The sequence below is a fragment of the Periplaneta americana genome, chromosome 2 (assembly GCF_040183065.1).
Source record: "Periplaneta americana isolate PAMFEO1 chromosome 2, P.americana_PAMFEO1_priV1, whole genome shotgun sequence".
In the NCBI taxonomy this organism is placed as follows: Eukaryota; Metazoa; Arthropoda; class Insecta; order Blattodea; family Blattidae; genus Periplaneta; species Periplaneta americana.
Window position 1 is genome coordinate 21,601,847 of NC_091118.1, and position 11,273 is coordinate 21,613,119.

Genomic DNA, 11,273 nt, shown 5'->3' on the forward strand with positions numbered 1-11,273 from the left:
ACAAGATTTCCGTCACAGTAAGGAAGACATTTATTTATGACAACCAATTAGTAGGGGGCAGTAGAAGGTCTGTCGGCAAAGTCCTTTCAATGAAACTGCACTCCATGAAAAAAAAATACAGTATAGTAGTAGTAGTAGTAGTAGTAGTAGTAGTAGTAGTAGTAGTAGTAGTAGTAGTAGTAGTAGTAGTAATAGTAGTAGTTGTAGATTATTTTACGACGCTTTATCAACATCTCAGGTTATTTAGCGTCTGAATGAGATGAAGATGATAATGCCGATGAAATGAGTCCGAGATCCAGCACCGAAAGTTATCCAACATTTGCTCATATTGGGCTGAGGGAAAAACCCAGAAAAAACCTCAATCAAGTAACTTGACCATACCGATAATCGAACCCGGGCCACCTGGTTTCGCGGCCAGACGCGCTAACCGTTACTCCACAGGTGTGGACTCCCTCGTGTACCTTGGAATATATGGAATATAGGTGGGAATATAGCTGTAAAAACTCAAATCATATTTCAAATGTATTTGCCATTATAAACCAGTACAGGCTTCTCTGATTGAGATTTTACTTTCTGGAGGAGCCATAACGGCTTGAACAGCTTTCTTCAAGGCATCTGGCTCAATTGGGGGCCTCTTAACTCTAGACTTAGTTCGTGGCATGGCCTTAAAATTTAAAGAAAAGATAGTATCGTGTACCTTGGAACATCTTCCTTGGTACAAGATGTTTTGTGTTCAAAAGTACAAGAGAGTGCCCGTTTAAACAAATATGGCTGCCAAAACTAGAGGTTCGAATAAACCATGGAAATTAACATAATACATCATTACTCTCCAGCTGATAGGGAACACACTGTTCTTCATTGATAGTTACAAATACAATTTCGTTTCGTGTTAGAACGAAATATTTACTTTTAGCACTAAAAAAAATTGTTTTGTCCACAGAACTCACATTTTGAAATAAATCAAACCGAAACTACGACCAGAGCTAAACAGCGGCTTTCGCCACAATCTTCTTCAGTTGAATCCTCTAGGTAGCAATAAAAATAACAAACAAAAAATGTTCAAAGGTACACCACAGTCTAGTATATACAGTCGCGAAGCTTAATACGTAGTAAATATGCAAACATTAAATAGTTGCTCACCACTAGGATCGCTAATATCGCCTCATTACAGGCAATGCAAAATAGTACCGTCACAGTCTATTGTTTCTAGCACCCTCAAAACTCAAGCTATGTGACTGTATATAGTAGACTGTGGGTACACTATGTTCAAGGCACAACAATCTCCCCTATATACTAAACTAACCAAATTTTTTGTTATTTGGAAGATATAACATATGTCCCATGACTTATAAAATGACCTTCGTAGCCTATAATTAATAGATATCACATGTAATCATTTAAATTGTTCTTCATTGTCAACAAAGATTTGAATATAATATAGATTTATAATTTTCGACATTTTTCTTGAACAAACAGAAGCCTAAAATGGGCATTTACAATCAGAGTCAATTAAAATGCGAAAGTTTTTTTTTTTTGTGAGATAAAAACCCTAAAAATTTCTTCTAAATGCATTCAGTTCTTAAGTTCCGTGCATTATTCTTATCAGACAATAATTATATAAAAGAAGTGTTTTTAATATCAGATGTTGCAAAGCTACTTAAAGTTTTCCCGATAATCTGAAGACAATCGAAAATCAGATAGTCTACATCATTATTATCGACCATCAAAATCGCTGCCATCAATAAAATATATTTACAACAACATTAACAATTATTTATGTGCTTCTGAAACAGAAACAAAACTTAAAACCTTCTATTTGTGTATGCATTACAATGTGGACTTTATGAATTCCAGGTTTTCTTCGTTCTACGAAAGAAGCATCAACAAGTAACATTCCTCCATGTATATCACCACAGTATTATGGTATTAGTCGTCTGGTATATTTATAAATACGTTCCATGTAAGTCTAACATGAAATAGTCTTGTCTAAAGGAAAATTCCACTAGTTGCTAGTAGCCATAACAACGTGTTTTCCATGCTCGGTTTTTGTTTTTGATACAAGAAATATTTGCAAGTTTCTAACAGTTTTATTGTTAGTGTTATAATAGTGTCTACAGATTATAGTGATTTGTAAATAATAGTTATCTAGCATAGTGTTTTCTTAAGTTTACATAGTTTTTTTTCAGTCGGCATCTTCATTTACTAGTGTAGGTTAGGTGTGCAGTGCGTGGTGGTGTATGTAAGGGTAAGTTCGGCATATAATAAGCTAGGCCTATATATTTCAAAATGCCTAGAAAATCAAAAAGGTAGAGATCTTGTTCATTATTGTCATCTCTAACTTTGAAGTTAATTTTCTCCACTTTCATTTTCTGTAAATTTTGCATTGCTAAAAATTTTATTCTTCCTACAAATTTTGTACTACATGCACGATTTTTTGTAGAGGTTTTTGAATGTGTTCTTAACAAAACTTACTATCAGGTTTATACCTAACATTCATATTTTTTCAGTATTAATTTTTCTTCATTCTCGAGTTGAACTTTTTTTTTTTCTGTATTTGCACTTTAGTGCATATAATATGTTTAATTATTTTTAGTAAAATAAAAATAAAAGTAGTATAGGCTAGTAAGTTTTGTTTGTGAGGATCTGACAAGTATGTAGGCAAAATTTCAGACCAAAATCAAAATTGTTAATATAATTCATACATTTCTGCACCAAATGAGATGAAACTTTGTACAGAAATTAGCCTATTCATATGCAGCGGACAACTGCACAAAATTTCTGAGATCTACCCAGAATAATTTAGAAAATTGAAATTTCACATCAGTCTACCCTTAAATATATTACTTCTAGTGTATTATTATTGTATTACTATATTATCACTGAAAATTACCTTCTTTTTTAAAGACTTACAATAGACCATATGTTCAATAAAGTTTTATCACAAAATAAGCAAGGAAGTGAAATTTAAATTGGTAGAAAGTAGGATGAAATAGCATAAGTGAAATAATAGTCACTGAAATACCCGCAAACAAACAAAACCCTCTTACGCCATGTACCTTGGAATACCTAATGGAAGGATACATTTACAGACAAATCAGTTATAACATCCACTAAATGAGATTGAATTTCTACGTGCACTTATATGCATATTCAAGATACATAGTACATTCAAATATACAGAAACATAAAAACATGGAGGTTCCACCCTGCGTATAATTAGAGAAAATAGTGTACCTTAATATTAATCGAAGTGATAATACAGAGCACCACATTAGTTAGAATATATATTAATGGTTATGGTTAGAATAACTATTAATGGTTATAGTTAGAAAAATTATTAATGGTTATAGTTAGAATAACTATTAATAGTTATAGTTAGAATAATTATTAATGGTTATAGTTAGAATAATTATTAATGGTTATAGTTAGAATAATTATTAATGGTTATAGTTAGAATAACTATTAATAGTTATAGTTAGAGTAATTATTAATGGTTATAGTTAGAATAACTATTAATAGTTATAGTTAGAAAAATTATTAATGGTTATAGTTATAATAAAGGGCTGTTGACGAGAAAGCTCCAAACCATAAAACATAATTACAACCCGTGATAAGTAAAAAAAGAATAGAAAATTATTCCAACCAAGTAAATATAGACATGTAAATCTGATGTTTCTTTCTGTTTGCAGGTGAACAGGCTTCAGTATGCCTTTTAATAAATTCGTTCGTCCATATATTCATGTACACGTACTACATGCTGGCTGCATTGGGACCCAGATTCCAGAAGTATCTCTGGTGGAAGAAGTACGTCACATTACTGCAACTGGTAAGTCTCACACACACACTAACAAAGAAAATTGGAAATGTGCAAACATGTATGTATTGTAAGCTTATGTATTGTTTTGTATGTATGTATGTATGTATGTATGTATGTATGTATGTATGTATGTATGTATGTATGTATGTATGTATGTATGTATGTACGTACGTACGTACGTATGTATGTATGTATGTATGTATGTATGTATGTATGTATGTATGTATGCGTGAATGCAGTATGTATGTATGTATGTATGTATGCGTGAATGCAGTATGTATGTATGTATGTATGCATATATGTATGTATGTGTGTATCTATGTATGTATGTGTGTATGCGTGAATGCAGTATGTATGTATGTATGTATGTATGTATGTATGTATGTATGTATGTATGTATGTATGTATGTATGTATGTATGTATGCTGACATTGGCAGTAACAGACGAATTGGCATAATCGCCTTAGCGAATCCCTGTCTCAGGGTATGATAATCGACCCCACCATCAGGTTTGAAACGTACAAAGGACAGCCCGAAGACGTACATGAGGAGAAACGAGCAATCTACGTTCCAACCATCCCGTATTATAAAGATAAATACCAACTTCACGATATCAGTGTTACGGGATTGATGTTTGGAGCAAGAGGAACGATACCCAACTTCTCTTCTCAATTCTGTAAGACCCTAGGACTGCACAAATCTTTTCTGAACGAACTGGCCCTCCTCATAATTAAGGAGTCAGTCAAACTTTTACGGAACCACCTATATGTACTCTAATTCAATGTATGGAAAAAAATTGACGCACCAGTATCATTTTTCTTTTTCCTTCTTAGCTTTCATTGATTCTTTACTTGAAATTTTTTTTTTCTTCTGTAAACTGCCATTGTTTGTTTGTGTATTTGTTTGCCTTTTTTCTTACTCTTTTAGCTCTTATCTTCTATTTTGTTCTTGTATTGTTTTGTATGCTTTGTCTAATGGCAGCCTCTAATTTGAGGAAGCTCTGATAAATAAAAAATATGTATGTATGTATGTATGTATGTATGTATGTATGTATGTATGTATGTATGTATGTATGTATGTATGTATGTATGTATGTATGTATGTATGTATGTATGTATGTATGTATGTATGTATGTGTTTATGTATGTACGTATGTATGTAGGCTATGGGTAAACACTCGATGACAGTGGCATACCAAATACTTCTCATAATAAAATTACAATTAATAATAATAATAATAATAATAATAATAATAATAATAATAATAATAATAATAATAAAGGAATGCAAAAACCTTAATTAAAAGGAGGAATCCTAAGCAAAGAAAGCAGTATTATTTAAAGTAAACCAAAATATTTTAAGTAAATCTAATTTATTAATGTAATTATGTACATGTCGAATTAATTATTTACATCCGAACTTCAATAACATAATTAATTACACGTCAACTTAGCAACTTAATTACTTATTTATCAAAATTAATTAATTACACCGAACTTAACTCCCACGAGGACTCCGGTTGAAATCCTATGCATAAAAAAGCAGTGGTTTACTAGCGAAATGAGTCGGAGACATGATGGACATAAAACTATGTTTGTCAGCGAGAGCGTTTCTGGATGAAACTGACGAAAGAAATGTTCTGATGAGAAGCCCAGTGAGATAAGGGAATAAGACACAATTAAGATATTTTTACAAAAACTGGAATGCCCTGCCATCTATGCTCATAAATATCATATTTTATATAAGTACATTATACCATTGAAATAGTATGTTGTCATAGTAGAGTTCAGTCAAGTGATTCAGTTGGAAAAAATAATTTACAGGAACTCATCTTATCAATTTTCCATAATAAATTCTTCTGTCACTTTTACGATTTAAGAGTACTTCAATACCTCAATTATTAACAAATAACTTTAAGCGATGGGTATTTGGCAACGCTGTTACCGAAATGAAGAAGCGTGCTTCAACATAAAGGCCTGAATACCGCAGAGCGTAGAGCCTTTTACAGAGCAGAGTGAGCAGCAGGCTGTGTTTGTTTACACATTTTCCCTCCACCTCGCAGAAGGGGTGTTTCCATCCGTTAGCAAGGGTTTCTAGTGCGATGTTGCAATCTTTATAGAAACAAAGTCGATTTTCCACTAAATAAAAATAAATAACGCAAAATGGCAAAGAAAGCAAATTTCTATTGCTTTTACCATGAGGATTTACTCTTTAACGTTACTGTCATCATGTATAATTCAGTACAATGACAACTTTGTAAGGGAAAATATGAGTCCTTTAGAGTCATAACTCACAATATCCAAAAAAATTACTTTTTCTTTAGTAATTCATACACTTATATAAAACAAACGGTTTTACTTAAATCGTTTGTTTTATATACAATTAAAATAATTGTGCCAGATGGTAATTAGTGATATGTAAGTTTTTATTTAGTTGCAAAAAACAAGTTTTTTGATATTGTGAGTTATGATTCTAGAGGTCTCACATGTTCAATTACGTTAATCTTATTATTTTTTCTTGTTTATAGGTGCAGTTCTCAGTGATCATCACCTACTGCGCATGTTTGCTGTTGTTTGACTGTATACATCCCAAAATAGTATCAGTCTTCTTTATTGTCTTCGAGAGTCTTTTCTGGTACCTTTTCGCCAAATTCTACTACAATTCATACATAAAGAAAGTCAAAGTATAATAAAACAGCTTAAGTAACAATTAACTCTGTTCTAGTTGCCAACGAGATGTTATTACGAAAATGGTTCAATTAAGATGTAGTATTAAGTATTGGTACTAAAACTTTTATGTTGTACTAGTAGATTATATTGTAAAACTCATTATATTTCAACTAGATTGTGACTATAATTTCTTAAGACTTTATAGTACTATGAGATATTTTTTTTCGTTTGACATGTTTCATATTCTAGCTGTGAAGCAATGTACGAATATCATAGAATATAAATATAATACAATACAATGATACAAATTTTGTCTCACTGCAAAGCAATAAATTATTATTTTATTTTTATTGGTATGTACATTATATAATGTAGGTCTACATAAGCCTACATATTTTTAGTGTTATGTTCTATCGCTTTAAAATTATTTAAATAACAATCCAAATCATTTTAATATTAGGGTCATTTGCAGAATTTGTATACAAGTGGCGTCCATCAATTCTTACCTTTCCCATTATTGCATTTATAACGATAGAGTTATAAACTCCTAACAGTGAGTAGTTTCAATACTAATGTAGTAAATGTTACAAGAATTATTTCCTTCATGTGAAATACCGTAGCCTATTTTACGAGAATAAAACAAAATTGTCATAGTAACAGCTAAAATGCAGTAAACATACTAGTTAAGTATTTAAAATGGAGCATGATTATGTCCAGATAAAGGTTTGTTTAATAATGTAATTGAGAGAAAAAGTAAAGAAACATTTGATATTATCAAAATTTCTTCATTTATGTCTGAGTTTATATTTCCTTAAATACAATAAATTGCATAATTACTCTAGTCCTTCTATGCCCAAGGTTGCGGGTTCGATCCCGAGCCATGTCGATGGCATTTAAGTGTGCTTAAATGCGACAGGCTCATGTCAGTAGATTTACTGGCATGTAAAAGAACTCCTGTGGGACAAAATTCCGGCACATCCGGCGACGCTGATATAACCTCTGCAGTTGCGAGCGTCGTTAAATAAAACATAACATTAACATTACTCTAGTCCAGTAAATCAGTCAGGTCTGTTACACTATTGTTCCTATGGATACAGAGTTGAAAGAGAAATCCCACAGATGTCAGCACAAGCCAGGATGATGCAGGGCTCTGAAGACACATACGAGCCCACAGCATAATTTCTTTATTCATTCTAGGCCAAACAAACTTGCGCTGTATAAGTTTCTTAGTTGCTTTACCGCTAGGGTGAGACAGGTTGTGAATGTTATCGAAAACTTTCTTGCGAAGACAAGATGGGATGTAAGGTCGAATGACCTGCGTCGAAACATCACAATAAATTTCTTCCTTTGATTCAGTCAGCGGAATTTTTGTTAATTTTAAGCTGGTCGGATTAGATTGAAGAAGATGTTGAAGTTCTTCATCAGCAGCCTGTGCGGCCATGAGTTCATCTGCGGATATTAGGTCGGCATGTCTATGGCACCTATACGTGACAGTCTGCTACAGTGTTGTCTGCACCCTTAACGTGGACGATTTGCGTCGTAAATTGACTAATGAAATCCAAGTGACGGAGCTGCCTAGGCGAAGCTTTGTCTGCACTTTGATTAAAAGCGTGAATCAATGGTTTGTGATCAGTTACGATAATCAGTCTTCGTCCTTCAACCATACAACGAAAATACTTAAGGCTTTTGTAAATTGCTAACAGGGAGTACATGTAGGGTTCTGAGTTCTGCAGTCACAACTGGCCTACGTCTATGTTCATGATACAACGGAGTGGGCTATGGAAATTCAGCTCTCCTTGGCAACGGTTTTGTTGTGAATTGTTTTGTATCTTTTCTGACGAGAAATAAAAACTGTTCTTGAGTTTCATTTACTCAGGCCGTGTCTCAAAGCTCAAGTCCATACTACACACTAGTGACTAGCAAATAGGTGACTTGTAAACTATACACTAGGGAGCTTTGGAAATGTATGCTTGAAACATGGCCTTCTTCATAGACTATTTCTCTAAAAACCATGACAACACGGTGCAGCACTAAATTAAGAAGGCAGTGTCCTAATGCAGTTTCATTACGAATTATGTGGAAAAGATGAGGACTTAATATATTACAATAATGTTTAAAGCATTGTACAGAAGGTACTAACAATGTCAGTGTTCAAAGTTAACGTGTTATTCTACTACATTATATTTACATTATTTCACTTCCAAAGCATTTTCAGATTTAATAACCCCAATTGCTGATGACGTATCCATGTTTGTTTAGTGAACAAGTCAACAATCAAGCAAGCATTTTCGTTTACTAGCTACTACGGACTTGATTGCTACGCACTATGTAGCTTTGGATCATAACTTCTGACGTCACATCCGGCTATTTAGTCAACAATATAGTTCACTTCAGCTGAAATTGTAGCTTTGAGACACGGCCTCAGTATATTGTATTCTAGCTACAATGATGCACAAAGAGCCATCTTGATTGTACTGCTATGTTCACTCATTTTGATTTGGCGACTTTGTGTGTCATACGCTTGCTTTGTGTTTTAGTCTAAGCGTGTATTTTTACTCTGTCAGATCTGTTTGTATTGTGTTTTCCATAAATAACGACATATTAAGTCAAGATAAAGAGGACATAATAGTACACGTGTGCAGTAGTTAAGTTGCTATGTTGAAGATTTTTAAGCAAAAGAAGTTTTGGTTAGCACATGCTTATGTTTACTTTGTCATGTCTGTTACCTGTCAGATCTGTTACTCCATGTCATGTATGTTACATCATTCAAAACAGTGCCTTAATTTTTTCTAATTATCTATCATTAAAGAAACTGAGGCTCAAATATCTTCGCGTTAAGGGCAATCTACTAAGATAATTGTTACTGAGAGAATGGTTTTCTGTTTGTTACTGAAGAAATTATTATCTTTGTATTAGGTAACAGATCTGATATTATAGTACATTATGCAACGAGCCTATAATGGTAGTAATTAAGACGCAAGTATGATTGTTTATTAAACTCGCTTTCGCTCGTTTCATAATTTTCATACGAGCGTCTTAATTACCATTATAGGCAAGTTTCATACGACTTTTTATGCTCGACCATATTTCTAACTTGAAAGTATTCAAAATTATGGTTATGTGCGAACTGACCTGAATTTTGAGATGTGCGCAGACGCGAAAGTATTGATTTTTTCCGAGGCCGAATTTCATTGACCTTGGCACAGAATAAGATGAACATTACTCTGGTATAACCTGAAAATTGATTAGAACTGAAAAACGAGATGAGAAATTGAATTTATTTGAATATTATTTACAATTAACTCTAATTATTATAGTAACAGAACATAACCTTCTGCGACAGTATTGGATTTCCAGCCTCCGTGACTTTTCGCTAATTCTCTTTCGATTGCATATCCAAGAATAATCGATACTTGCGGTTTTATAACGGTACAAAGCTGACTTGTCATTGGCTGAGGTTTTATAACGGTACAAAGCTGACTTGTCATTCGCTGAACACCTGTACTTTAATGAGTAGGTGTATTTTAATGACATGCATTAAAGGACTGCTACCAGGTGTATAATTACTACATTTCGGCATGGTCGAGCATAAAGATATTTAAAATATTTGTTCATTTTTGATCTGAAGTTAATTATGTTACATTCCAAGAGCTAAGCACTGTTTAAAGAATATCTGATATAAAAATAAAGGATTTATATTTCTATAAAAGATCCACTGTCTTGTCCTATAACACATCTGACATTTAGTCGTGCCATCAAAGATTCATTGATGCTTGTAGAGAATGCTGTAAAGCAAGGTTAGTGTACAGTGGCTGATTACCAGGGAAAGGATTTATATGTAAATACATATTTACTTATAAAGCTAATATAATTTATATTTTGCATTATCTTTATGTTTCACAATGTGTAGGGTTGAAAAATCCTACTTTTATTTTCCATATTTTTCCATATTTTAGAGTTTAGTACATATTTTCGTTAATTTCCATATATTTTCCATATTTCATATAAAACAGTCCATATTATATTAGGTTTAACAATAAAACAAAACAAAATTCCATTAACTTTTAAAAATACATTTCAACAATAGAGATTTAAACACATGTTCAGTAATCCCTTTAACATCAGAGTTATTTGAAAATTAGCAGTCCTATCAACAATGGGAAAGTAAGTTACAAAACTGTATTAATTTAATTTAAAATTTTTAACAGACTTCAGTTGTGCAGCTCAACAGTTAAATGCCAGTCAGAGTACACATAGGTTCAGTTTTGTAAATCATACTATAAAGACGGTAAATATGCCAAAAGTACGTCATTCAGTCAATTTAAAATCAAAACTAACAAGTTACATTTCAGAATTTAAAGAAGATGGTTTATCAACTGACAATAAAATATTATTTTGTAATTTGTGTCAGTGTGCAGTATCATCTACACAAAAGTTCCTGGTGCAACAACACATTACAACTAGTAAACATCAGGCCAACAAACAACTAAATTCCAAGCAGAGACAATTGTTTTTAACACAACCAACAACATCGAATGTAAGATCTGAGTTTAACATCGACCTGTGCCGTTCTCTCATCTCTGCTGATATTCCTCTCTACAAACTAAAGAATAAGGTCTTCAGGGAATTCCTTGAAAAATATACTCAACATACAATCCCGGATGAGTCAACACTTAGGAAGACGTATGCTCCATCCATCTACGATGAGACAATACAGAAGATAAGAGATGAAATTAAAGATAGTTCAATTTGGGTTTCCATTGATGAGACTCCCGACAAAGAAGGTA

At 32.8% G+C, this 11,273-nt stretch overlaps 1 protein-coding gene across 3 annotated transcripts in view; it reads left to right on the top strand.

Annotated features, from left to right (window-relative positions):
- LOC138715821 (very long chain fatty acid elongase 4-like) overlaps window positions 1-6,836 on the top strand; it is a 52,895-nt gene extending 46,059 nt beyond the window's left edge. For all 3 annotated transcript variants that reach the window (XM_069848932.1, XM_069848922.1, XM_069848931.1), the window contains 3 exons: window positions 1,855-1,960; window positions 3,690-3,826; window positions 6,345-6,836. In XM_069848932.1, coding sequence (XP_069705033.1) covers window positions 1,855-1,960; window positions 3,690-3,826; window positions 6,345-6,506 — 405 coding nt within the window. In that variant the 3' untranslated portion in view covers window positions 6,507-6,836. The remainder of the gene's footprint in view (window positions 1-1,854; window positions 1,961-3,689; window positions 3,827-6,344) is intronic.
- The last annotated feature ends 4,437 nt before the right edge of the window (window positions 6,837-11,273 follow it).